Source organism: Sarcophilus harrisii, chromosome 5 (assembly GCF_902635505.1).
Source record: "Sarcophilus harrisii chromosome 5, mSarHar1.11, whole genome shotgun sequence".
NCBI lineage: Eukaryota > Metazoa > Chordata > Mammalia > Dasyuromorphia > Dasyuridae > Sarcophilus > Sarcophilus harrisii.
Window position 1 is genome coordinate 121,422,692 of NC_045430.1, and position 13,650 is coordinate 121,436,341.

At 34.6% G+C, this 13,650-nt stretch overlaps 1 protein-coding gene across 1 annotated transcript in view; it reads right to left on the reverse strand.

Annotated features, from left to right (window-relative positions):
• Positions 1-13,650, reverse strand: part of ITPR2 (inositol 1,4,5-trisphosphate receptor type 2) — a 503,649-nt gene that overhangs the window by 222,282 nt on the left and 267,717 nt on the right. Inside the window, exons 33-34 of the mRNA XM_031938487.1 lie at positions 2,281-2,409; positions 1,498-1,618 (exon numbers count right to left, since the gene is read on the reverse strand). Coding sequence (XP_031794347.1) covers positions 1,498-1,618; positions 2,281-2,409 — 250 coding nt within the window. The remainder of the gene's footprint in view (positions 1-1,497; positions 1,619-2,280; positions 2,410-13,650) is intronic.

Here is a 13,650-nt window from a genome sequence, read left to right on the forward strand (position 1 = left end):
ATTAACCTCATTCTCTCTTCCTGTATCATCGAAGACCAGTGGCAAAAGAAAAGTCAGGATGACTGATGATACCCTAGGATGCAGTAGATGACTTAATAGATGTCTGGTCAAGCTCTAAGTACTCCACAGCACCTGTTTCAGCTATCTTCACAGCCATTGTAACAAATTGTTCTCATCTATCCATTCACCAATAGGTTTGAGGCCAGTTGGTTTCCCTCAACCTATTTTAGCCCATCTGCTGAGATGGTTAACCAGAATGTGGCAAGTGCACATGCTACAGCTGCTAGGAGCCATAGGTGAGAATAGGTGAAAGTGGAGACAAAAGATGGAAGAGCAGCCCCGAAAAAACCTCAACAAACCTCACACCAGAGATACTAATCCTCCCTGAACACCATATACAATTCATGATATATAGAGAGTACTTTAAAGAAGTACAGTTTTTTATCCTGTAGAAGAAAAGATTCAAAAGAGACTTGATAGCTAACATCAAGTATCTGAAGGGCTATCATATGGATAAAGAATTACATGTGTTCTCTATAGGGCACAATGGTTGAAATTTGTACAACTGTACATTTAGATCTGATGTACAAACAAATTTCCTTATAGTTTTCCTGCTATAACTTTGAGTTATCCAAAACTGTGATGAGATTTTTTTAGGAGGTAATGGGTCATACTCATCGGAAGAACTATCCTGTAATCATGGTTCTTTGTTGGGTGCAGGATTAGAGTAGGAAGTTGCTGAGGTCCCAATTTAAAATCTGTGATTTAGTGACATCTATCTATAGGATAAGATCATTACAGGTTTAAAGATAGAAAGAAGCTTAGAGACTATCTAGTCTAACTCCTCTTTTTATAAATAAGGACATCTAGTTCAGTATCCGAGGAGGTTTTGCCTCCACAGTACATTTTTTGGGGTAGATAAACCCTGAAACAGAATGGAACCTTCAAGGTCAGGAAGCCTACTTTCTACTTCTAAGTTGTCAAGTTCCTAGCATCCAGTGGGCATTCAATAAATGTTGCTGATTATAAACAAAATACAAAAACTAAAAAACTTTTTAAAGACCTTTGAACAAATGATAAGTATAATTAGGTAAGTTTATTCAATAGAAAAAACCATTTCATAGTAAATTTTGAGATAGAAGCTAAGTTACTCTCCATAAAATCTTAATGAGATATTTTAGTTTAAGGTGATAAAAGAGAGCATTGCAATTAATCTTAAATCTAAATGTAGAAAAAAGATCAAGATTTTCTTCCTGACCCAAAAACATATATATATATATATATATATATATATATATATATATATGAATAAAGAGGGTTTTTTACTGTAATTCCTTTTCATGAAGCTAAACCTAGTAAAATTCTTAATTATAAAGCTACAAAATGTAAAAACTGTTTTTTCTGTCCATTAGCTCTAATCAGAGCTACATTAAATATATATATATATATATATATATATATATATATGAATATGAAAACTTTGACACTTTAACATACCCACTTCAGCCAGTGTTTTGATACATGACTCCACTGAGGCTTTTTGTACTGGGTTTAACCAAGTACAGTTGTAAATTCTAAAGGCAGACTGAAGCAGTTGAATAAAAACTGGTTGATGAGTCTAAAACAGAAAGGAAAAGAATAAAAATGTAAAATATTAGGCACAGTATTTTGAATTTTCAAAGTCTTCATCAAAATACAATTAATTCCTTACTTCATGCTATTAGAAATTTAATCAAGAAAACTATAACTTTATGTAAAGCTAGATATGTGGACTGAAAAAAAAGTATATTTATGTGTATACATGTATATATACATATATATATATATATGTCAGACAGAAACCTTAAAATATTAAAATATTTATTATGTTAAAAGTATAAATTATTTTCATCATGAATAGAAATGTTTTTCATAATAGAAAGATATAAAAGAAAAATGGGAGTTATATTTAATAAAGTTTAATGAATTTCTCCTATAAATAAATTTTAAATGATACACATATGATCACACCCAAAACATCAATTGATGGGATATCATTTATATTATCGTTTAGCAAACAGACTAAATTCAGTCTACAAGATTTCATTATATAAGAAAGTCAAATATGGCACTTTCGCTTAAAAGAAAGCTAGCAAATTCATACAGGTTAACAGTTTATACTTTATATAGGAATGGCTTTCTGACCAAAGGAAATGAATGAAAACAATTGTCCTTCTTATAGAGCACTAATTAAATTAATTAATTAATTAGCTTCCTATTTAAGACTTTTGTCTGACTTACCTGAAGGCTTGTGCTGTTGTCTGAGAAGGGAGAATTAAAGAAGCCACTAACAATATTCATGATTGGTTCTGTTACACATTTTTCTAAAAAGATGTCTGCATGTTTCCTATCTGTAGTTGTGTTGCAAACCTAGACAGAAAAATAAAGATGGTCCATAATGCTTGCATACTATATATATTTGCTGAGGCAATTGGGGTTAAATGATTTGCCCAGGGTCACACAGATAGGAAGTGTTAAGTTTCTGAGGCCAGATTTGAACTCAGGTCCTCCTAACTTCAGGGCTGGTACTCTATCCACTACACCAATTTAGCTACCCCTGCATACGATATTTCAATAACAAATATTTTATAACAAAATATACATTTCATTTAAAATGTCAACTATAAATATTTTTATTGCACCATTTAATATTGCTATTTTCCCCTAAATTTTTAGGATACTTTTTATTGAAAACACATTATCATTTATTTTCTCCTTAAAATAAATTTCTTTTATGCCACTCTTCTATTCCTTTCTCATTCATGTCCTCCAACCTGTTTAATTACCATTCATTCTATACTCCACTAATTAAATTTGTATTTCCAGAAATAATATTTTCCTTCTACATGTCAATACTTCAAAGTATTGACCAAAAAAAAACCTGTCTCTTCTGATGTAGATCACAACTCTTCTGTGTTCAACAGAAAGCCTTTTTTTGAGTTCTTGTGACTGGAAAATTCATTGTCTTGTAGCCCATTTGGCAACAAGTCTCTCCAAACACAAATTAAATAGGCTAATCCTCAAACACCAGAATCATACTCAAAAGGCTTCCCAACATATGCTCTCCTAGGATGACCTTCCCCCCCTCTTCTAATTCCTCTTTGGATGTTCTCTCCTAGTATTAGAATGAAAGTTACTTGATGACAGTATAATAGTTATAATTCAAGATGAACTGAACTTCATAAGCAAAGGTATAAAAGCAAGAAAGCATACAGCATATTCAGGAAATAGAAAACTGAGATTTTAGCACAGAGTACTGAGAATAGTGGGCTTAATGTGAGATGTGGGTAGGAGGGCCCTGAAAATCAGAAAACAGTTTTCTACATAATATGAAGCCAGAGCAAAGGGAAGCATAGATCACATCTCTGGATAATGAAAGATTTTCTTCATTGCAATATCAATATGATTAGAAACAGAGAAAGAATAGCTTCACTATAATAAGAACCAAAAAAAAAAAAAAAATGTAGTCAGGACCTTTGGTTTCAATGCAGGGAATGCCTTATACAAAAATTTCATCCACAGATGCGGATCAGCTACTGATCTTTAACTTACAGACCTAAAGATATATTTGAAGCATCAAATTATCTTACTCATAGTCACATATCAAAATTATCAGTTATCAGAGGCATATAACAATATTTGTATAACACTTAAAAGATTACAAAACACTTTCATACACTATCTCATTTTAACCTAACCTACAAAACATTTTAACCTACAAAAATACAAAAAAAAAAAAAAAAATTAACAGGTATTACTATAAATGGAGAAACTGAGACTCACAAAAATTGATCAAGAGTCATAAAGCTAATAATATCAAAGGAGAACTTGAACTTAGGTCTTTCCTACCCTACATCAATTACTTTAGTCACTATGCCATGCTGTCCTGGATTGCAATCCAGGTAGAGCACAATAAAGGCTTAAATAAGTTGTAATGGTACCATGAATGGAAAGCTTGGGAGTAGAGAGAAGGCAAACTGTGAAAGTAGAAAATCCAATCAAGTACCTACTATTTATTACATACTATTAGTCTATCAGACACTATATTAGGGTCTAGAAATATAAAGAATTTACATTCTTTACGTTATGGTATATGAATACTATAGAGTATTTTTGTTCTATAAAAAGTGATAAACAGGATGATTTCAGAGAGACCTAGAGAGATGCATGAACTAATGCTAAGTGAAATGAGCAGAACCGTGAACATTGTACACAGCAATAGCAATATTATATGATGATCAATTCTGATGTACGTGTCTCTCTTCAAAAATGAGATGATTCAGTCCAGTTCCAATGGTCTTATGATCAAAAGAGCCATCTGCACCCAGAGAGAGAACTGTGGGAACTGAGTGTGATTCACAACATAGCATTTTTATTTCTGTTGTTGTTTGCCTGCATTTTATTTTCTTCATCATTTTCTTTTCTGGTTTGATTTGATTTTTCTTATACAGCAGGATAACTATAAATATGTATGCATATGTTAGGTTTAACATATATTTCTACCATGTTTAACATAAATTGGACTACTTGACTTCTAAGGGAGAGAGATGGGAGAAGGGGGGGACTGGAACACAAGGTTTTTTGCAAGGGCTAATGTTGCAGAATTATCTATGCATATGTTTTGAAAAATAAAAAGCTTTAATAAAAAAAGAATTTACATTCTTTTATGGGCAACAAGAGGTACAATTAAGAATTTATACAAAGCAAACATAAGATAATTGGGTGAGGAGGTACTAACAACTGATGGGTACAATAGGAAAAGACTCATGTAAAGGTTGTATTTGAGCTCAGCTTTAAAAGAAACTAAGAATCTCTACTAATAAGTGAAGAAAAAGAGTGAAATGCGTTGCAATCATGGGGAAATTTCAGGCAAAGGTATATGGGGGAGATGGGATATATGAGAAATTAGAAGTAGATAAGTTTTGCTGGGTCACAGGATCATAGAGTAGATAAAGCTAAGTAATGTATAATTCATCTGAAAACGCCTGGATATACAAATAAAGGAGTTTATAGTTGATCTTATGGGCAACAAGAAGGCACACAGATTACACTACTGATTTAGACATACTGATAACTATGCAGGACGTAGATCACAGAGGTAAAAGAATTGAGATAAGACCAATAAGAAGTCTATGGCAACAGTCCAGGAAAGAGGTAATTAGGATGTAAACCAGGGTGGTGGCTCTACATGGAATCTCATACATACAAGTATAAGTAAAATAAGGGTAAATTTTCAGGTGACATACTTACTATGACTAATCCAGGATAATTTCCCTATGGAGATATCTACTTAAATGATATGTTTCTTTGGAATATGTTAAAATACTGTACATAGTAGGTTTAAAATATGTTCTAACTAAAAGACGAGTGAAAACTTAGTATCTTAGTCATTATGTAAGCTGTTTTCCTCTAAAATATTTGTTTTTAAGTATTTCTCTGGATATAGCTTAATCTTTTGTTTCAAAATAAAACTCAGTGCTACATATTGTGCACAAAACCTGGAAAAACTCGATATTTTCCTATATAACTGCTGATCTTGACAAAGTAGTACTCATGGGCAACAGTTTTATTTCATCTTACACATTGTTTTATGGAACATCTAAATCATCCCAGTTAAAAATGATAAGAACCAACAAATACACACTGGCTTTTGTAACATTTTATCAAATAAAAGTCCTTGAATAAACAAAGAAAAAGAAAAGCATAAGGGGAACTGTCAGAGCTCTAGATCTGAAGGAATCTGGAAAAAACTGGAGGGTAAGGCTAGTAATACATAACTGATCATATAAAGCATGAATGTTTCCAAAAGAGGAACTAAAAAGATTATATTGAAATAAACCTATATCTTGCTTGATCCACTTTACTCAGCACTGAACAACTTGTACCTCAATCTTTGTTCTTAGTAGCTACCTCCTAGACCACAAAGTGATTACTTATTTGGACCTGCTTCTACTGCTGACACATTTTAGTTCCAAAAATCTTCTGCCAGTCCTTTACCTTGACTTGCTTTCACTTAAGTGTTCATCCCATCTGTACATGAACCTTTTGACTCCAACCATGCTCTCTATTCAATTCAGGGTAAACTCAATCTCATGAACCCCATTCAATTATAGTTCTTGATAGGCAGGGCCAAGACAAACAACACAGAAAAGGGAAGAAAGGGTAAAAAGAAGGCTTCAAGAAAGATTCATCTAGAAGGAATGAAAACATTTCCATATGTTCTTGAAATAATTAAGACAAGAAAAGACAAAGTTAGAGTTGGAAAATGAACAGTAAGAACACTTATCTAACTACCTGTTCCAATCCTGTCTGAGGCAGCTAAGTGGCCCAGTACATAAAATGCTGGGCCTAGATTCATGAACACCTGAATTCAAAACCAGCCTCAGATACTTCTAGCTGTGGGACACTGAGTTTAACCTCTTAACTTTAATTTCTTCAACTATAAAATGGGAATAATAATAGCATGTCACTCCCATGAATGTAAAGAGAAAATAAAATAATACTAGTAAAGCACTTAGCACAGTCCTTGGCACATAATTGTAAGTTTTAAATACTAGCTATAATTATTAATAGCATTGTTATAATTATTATTATTACTACTCATATATAATGAAGCATGAGATATTATAAAATCTGTTTACTAAATAGACCCTAAACTTCCAAAGGAAACAGTGAGGAAATTACTAAATTTAAGAGACATGGTAAAAGAAAATGTGGGGCAAAACAAGCATAAAATAGTTAAAAATATATTATATATTCTAATATCTATATCTAGTAATATATATATAGTACTCTGGTTGTTGATAAATCAGAGTTAGCTTCTGTTGGTAAAATGACTAAAGCAGAACTAAATCTCAGGTTGGTCTCAGGAACAAATGGAAATTAGTCTTCCAAAAGGAGATCATAATTGTGACTTTTCATTTCTCAGTGACTCATATACTGGTTCATACATAAGTATATTTAATGATTCCGTTATATTAAAAACGATATAGACTTCCAGCCAAGATGGCAGAGAGGAAACACACATGTACTTCATCTCTGTCTTTGCTCTCATTTATTTCATGACAAGGCCTCAGAATCAGTATTTGACTGAAAAAAAATACAAATTACCAACAGAAGCTATCCTTCAAATTCACCAGAGAAGGTCTGTTTTTGGCAGAGCCAAGATGGCGGAGAAGGCACATGCAACTTTCTAAGCTCCTCTCATTCCCCTCATAACCAACTATTTTATCCAGCCTCAGAAATAGCTCTTCACTGCTTAAATTCATGAAGATCAGAAGCATACAACTTACCAGCTGAAGTCAATCTGGAAGATCGCCAGGAAAGGTTTGTCCTGAGGGGCCAGGAACAGACCAGCGCAGGCAGTGAGAGGCTAGTGTCCTGAGCAGACCAGGGATGGGGGTAGGGGTGGGGGTGGGTGATCTCTGTGGCTAGAGAAGTTATAGAGACCACTCTGCTATAGCCTAACTGCTCTGCCTTGATTACAAAGCAGTAAATTGGCAGAGAAATTAAAGCCTAAAACAGAGGGTACTCTAAAAAACGCCAGAATCTAACACTGCCTGTAGCTACTCAAACCCTGAAGTGACTCAGGAGACTGAAAGGCAGCCCTGCAGCTACATCCTGCAGTTCAGGGCTTTTGCTGGGGCAGTTACAAACCCACACAGCAGGGGGGCACAGCCTAGGCAGCCTCTAATCAGCACAGTGGGGGGCTCAGCCTGGGGCAATAGAACTTCCCCAACAAGACTGTGCTTCCTGGGGCAGAGACACTTCCAGTCCCTGCAAATCCATTCACTGCTCAACTGCTAATACCCACAGCCCCAGGGTGGGATTTGGTTTGGGATAGTGAAACTCTCACTGCTCAACGACTAGCCCCTGGACAGTCATTATCTCACACAGGAGGGGTTCTTTGCAGGGTACTTTCCCAGCTCTGCACCTCGGGCCTGAGTTACTTTTGGGTGGGGAACTCTTTCCCAGAGCACTCCAATACCTCGCTGCTTTTTGCAGCTGGCTAGCAGGACAGCTACCCATCCATACATCTCTCACTGCTCTGCAGAGAAAGCTGGTAACCTCCTGGCCCTGAAGGCAGACCCTACAGGCTTTAGCAAAATGAGTAAGAAAATCAAAAGGACAATTGATAGTTTCTACTCAGAAAGAGAAAAGCTTTTCAACCCTGAAAAGACTAATAGCAGACAGTCTCCAGACAATTATTGATCCCCAATACAAAAGGCTCTCCTAGAAGAGACTATAAAACCTTAAAAGAGAACTAGAAAAATGGGGAAAGGAAAGAAAAGCTATGCAAGAGAGTACAGAAAAGACATATAACTCACTAAAAGAAAAATTTGATAAAGTGGAAAAAGAAAAGGTCTGTTTTTGCTCACAGGTGGGGCCGGTTAAATTGGGTGCAGACTGAAGGCAAGCAGTCTCAGCAGACAGTGAGAGTACAGAGTTGACTGAGGCGGGGTGGGATGTGATCTCAGCCATTTCTGTGGGGAGATCTTTACCACAGTGTGCATACTTTGCCCCGGCAGCAAGCCAGTAGATAAGCAGAAAAGCTAAAAACACAGGGGGTAAAGACTATAACCCCGAAAAGCTAGGGTCTCTCAGGACCTGACCACCTCCCCCTCCCGGACCCCAGAATGTCTCAGCACGCTCTCAAAGTCTCAGAGCACAGATGCAGCACAGCCACTGCTGTCCTGCTAGTGCCTCCCTGCTGCCACTGCAATCTGTAGAGGAAGCTTGGTAATACCATCCAGCACCCCCAAAAAAAAAGACTACATTTGGTTTTTTGCTAGTTTGTCTTCTTTGATTCTTCTCTGACAAAATGAGCAAAAAATTTAAACGGACCCTAACCACTGATAGCTTCTATATGGATAGAGAGAAGACTTTAAACCCTAAGGAGACTAAAACAGACTGTCTCCAGATGAATCCCCAAAGGGGGATATGATCTGATCCTCAACACACAAGACTCTCATAGAAGAAATTAAAAAGGCTCTCACAAGAGAGCTAGAAGAAAAATGGGAAAAGGAAAAGGAAGCCTGGCAAGAGACTCTGGATAAGTCATCCCACTCATTTAAACATAGAGTGGATAAAGAAATCAAATCCTTGAAAAACAGAATTAGTGAATTAGAAAAAGAAAATAGCTCTTTAAAAAATAAAAATTGGCAAAATGAAAAAAAAAATTCCATAGAACAAAATAACTCACATAAAAACTCAATTGGACAATTAGAAAAAGATCCAAAAAAGAGTGAAGAAAAAATTCATTGAAAATCAGAATTGAACAAATGGAATTGAATGACTCGAGGAGACACCAAGAATCAGTCAAGCAAAACCAAAAAAATGAAACATGGAAAAAAATGTCAAATACCTTCTTGGGAAAACAACAGACCTGGAAAATAGATCTAGAAGAAATAATCTGAGAATTATTGGACTCCCTGAAAAATATGATGAAAAAAAAAAGAGCCTAAATACTATTTTCCAGGAAATTATCAAAGAGAATTGCCCAGAAGTTATAGAAACAGAGGGTAAAATAGACATTGAAAGAATTCATCGATCACCTACTGAAAGGGATCCTAAAATTAAAACCCCAAGAAATATAGTAGCTAAACTCCAGAACTATCAAACCAAGGAAAAAATATTACAAGCTGCTAGAAAAAATCAATTCCAATATGGAGGAGCCACAATAAGCATTACCCAGAATCTAGCAGCGTCCACATTAAAGGATCAAAAGGCCTAGAATCTGATATTCTGAAAAGCTAAATAACTTGGTATGCAGCCAAAAATAACTTACCTAGCCAAAATGAGCATTTTTTTCCAGGGAAGAAGATGGACATTCAATGAAATAAGTGAATTTCATCTATTTTTGATGAAAAACCAGAACTAAACAAAAACGATATAGAATTTGTTTCTCAAATAATTTTGACAAAGATTCAGATGACAATTTTCATGATATTCTCACATTCAAAATAAATTTACATTTTATTTAATGGCTCTGCAGGCCATTTCAGTGGTCAGCTGAGATCATCCTCAGATTTCAATATCGATATGAAAATTGAATCCCAGATTCCTTTATCTTCCCTAACCCCCTTTACCTCCTCCCCCAAACCAGTAACCCCCCAAGACTTAGAATTTCAAATATTTCTTAAAGGCACAAAAATATTTAGGAACCAAAAAGAGCAATGTGCAATTTAACAACACTGGATCAAATATTAATGTTGCTTTTAAACATGTATTCTAATTCTCAATGAAATAAAAATATGTGAATTAATGATAAGTGATAGGGCTCTGTAACATAGATGAAATCAGCTATGTATTTTGAATTTCTCCCTTTTCTTTTTAGCTAACAGGAGTTCTGTTTAAAGTTATTATGGCTTCTAAAGGGACTTTGTTTAAATAGATCCATCAGGATCAGTCATAAGCATTAAGGCAAGAAGTCTTTCCAGCCTTACCACATGAAAAAAAGAAGGAAATGTGTTCCAAACTATGAAATCTCTGTTTCATAGTTAAGAGAGAATGGCCCAATTCATTTGTCTGAAAATGAAACAAAGAGATTGTCCTGGAAAGCAGTGACATATTTGACAAACCATACCAAGTGGGCTTTCTAATGGGCATCTGATGGCACATTTCAGTGTTGTCAACATATCACTTAGAGGTATTTTTGGTTGTTATCAGATCTCAAATTTAATGACAAAATTGGATATATTTTCAAAAGAAAAAGAAATGCAGCCTGTGGAAAATACTGCCCATAGTGCATTGTTGTGCTCTAATAATAAAAACTCAAAGCACCAGATTTACCCACAACTGCAGTTATAACAACCCAAAGAAAATCATTTCTCACCCTCAAAACATCTCTTTTTAGTACCTTTTTAGATACACTGAAACACTGAAGATCAAAAGGTAATGTCTGCAAATGATCTTGCAAGCTATTTAATACCTTTATAGGATTCAATAAATACAGTAAATCATCTGAATTTGGACTATCAAATAAATAATTTACAAAAGAGAGAGAGAGAGACAGACAGACACTGAGTGAGAGGGAAAGAGAGAGGGAGGGAGGGAGAAAGAGAGAGAGGAAGAGAGGGAAGGAAAGAAAGAAAGAGGGAGGGAGAGAGAAAGGGAATAAGTTTATTAGTAATGGCTATGTCTTATCTAAACTTTTGTCATCAGTATCTAATACAGCCTTATATACATAGTATATAGAATTATAGGCATACAGCTGGAAGGGACTTTAGAATCCAAACTCTTCATTTCACAGATGAGGAAAATAAGACTCAGAAAGGTGAAATAATTTCCCCAAGATCACACAGTATCTTGCTTACTAAATGCTTGTTATTATTACCACTGAGTCTGACTATAAATTGGGTTAACATTTGATTATTTTTCTAGAGATTATATGTTTTCCAAATTTTCAGTGGGATCTAGAGTCAAGAAGACCTGAGTTCAAACATGTATCAGACACTTAACAGGCTGTGTGATTCTGGCAAATTACAAACACTTTCTGAATCAGTTTCCTCATCTATAAAAGGAGGTGATAATAACACCTAATCACCAGGTTGTTGTGAGAATAAAATAAGATGTTTATAAAATACTTCACATATCTTAAAGCACTCTGTTAACGTTAACTGCATGATCCTTGAAAAGTTTCTTCTCTTGGAGCACCAGTTGCCATAGCTACGATATAAGAATCATGGGCCAGGGAATGTCTTCCAATTCTAAAATCATATGCATCTATAATTTGCATACACATATACACAAATATACTACATTAACACACAGATAATATGTATGCAATATAGACATTTTTGTGTTTTGCGGAGAACCAGAGACAGATAAGTTCTTCAAATCTGAAGACATTGCTATTGATAGTGTTATATTGTCATTGAAAAGACCCAGAGTCTTTTTTCACATTTACTACATATTGAGATTCTTCTCATGTATATGGCTCTACAGAGCCCTACTGTTTGCAAGAACTATTAGCTATTTACAGCTCTGCTGACTGAACAACTAGAACTACAGTGTTGATTAATAGCTCTGTGTTAAGTAGAGTGCCAGAAGATTCTGCCCTTGGCTCTATCCTGTTCAACATTTTTATCAATTACTAAAGACACAAAACTGGAAGAGATAAATATTCTATGTAATAAAATGAAGATTCAAAAATACCTCAGTAGATTGAAACACCAGATTACAATTAAGATGATGAAACTTAATAGAAATAAGAACTCAATACACAAATACTAAGTGGAGGTTGTGGTACTGATTTGCAAACAATTCATGTGGGAAAAAAAAATCTTTGGGCTTTCACAATGTCTCAGAGCAAAAAGTTATCTCAGAGGCATTAAGAAATGACATGTAGAGCACAACGCTGCTCAACAATACTTAAAAGTATACATTCAGACTTTGAAGGAAAGCCTACTATCATCTAAGACTGCCTATTTCACTTTGGAAAGCTCTAATTTTTAAGAAAATATCTTTACAGAAAGTCTAATTATCCTGTTTACAACTTCTACCCTTTGTTTTTACTTTTTTTCCTCTAGAGGAAGGCTTTTTAAACTTTTTCCACTCATGACCCCTTTTGTCCAGAAAATTTTTACATGGACCTGGATATATAGGTATATCAAATAGGTATATAAATCAAACATTTACAAATGATAAATTATGATTTTGCAATCCCCATATTCAGCTACAAAAACCCATATTGGATCATGAACCACAGTTTAAAAAGCTGGATTCTAGAGGTATGAGGAATAGCCATCTTCTATATGACAGCCTTTTAGAGACAGCAACCACCTTCATCCCCCAAATCTTCCCTTCTTCAATCTAATCATGTTCAATTCCTTCAATGATCATCATATAACATGAGACCCTTTACCATTCTGGCTACCCTATACTGGATAATTTATAAATCATCACTGTCTTTCCATTACATGTTGTTGCCCCATTTCAAATGTAAGCTTCTGAAGAGCAATCTTAAGGTGTCAGATACATAATTGGTACTAAAATACTTGTTGATTGACTGACTTCCTAAAATCTGACATACAAAGAACTGAATACAATTTCCCAGATACAATTTAACTAAAAAAGAGTACTATAAAACTATCACTTCCATCATCCTGTGGGCTAGGCCTCATTCTCAAAACACCCTAACATTGGTGTGTTTCTTGATTTAACTCATACTGAGCTTAAATATAAGACTTGACTACAAACTTAGTATGAGCCAACTATCATGTGGCCATTGAAAATTCTAAGAATTTAACTTATTTTTAAAATAGTCTATAGTTTTTTTTTAAATTAATAAATAAAATAGCATATAGTCTGACATAGAAATATACTTTGCACAACTGTATATGTATAACCTCTATCAAATTACTGACTTTCTCAATAAGGGGGGAGGGAAGGAAAGAAGAAAATATGGGACTCAAAATCTTTAAAAATGAATATTAAAGTTATTTTTATATGTAATTGGGAAAAAATAAAATGTTAAATCAAAATGAATTAGCCTTGGCAAGAAAAAAAAAAAAAACATAAGGGAAAAAAAATAAAAGTCTATATTGCAGAAGGCAATAATGACTTACCATATGACCTGCCCATCTGTCTTTCAGACTCCTGATACTGCCA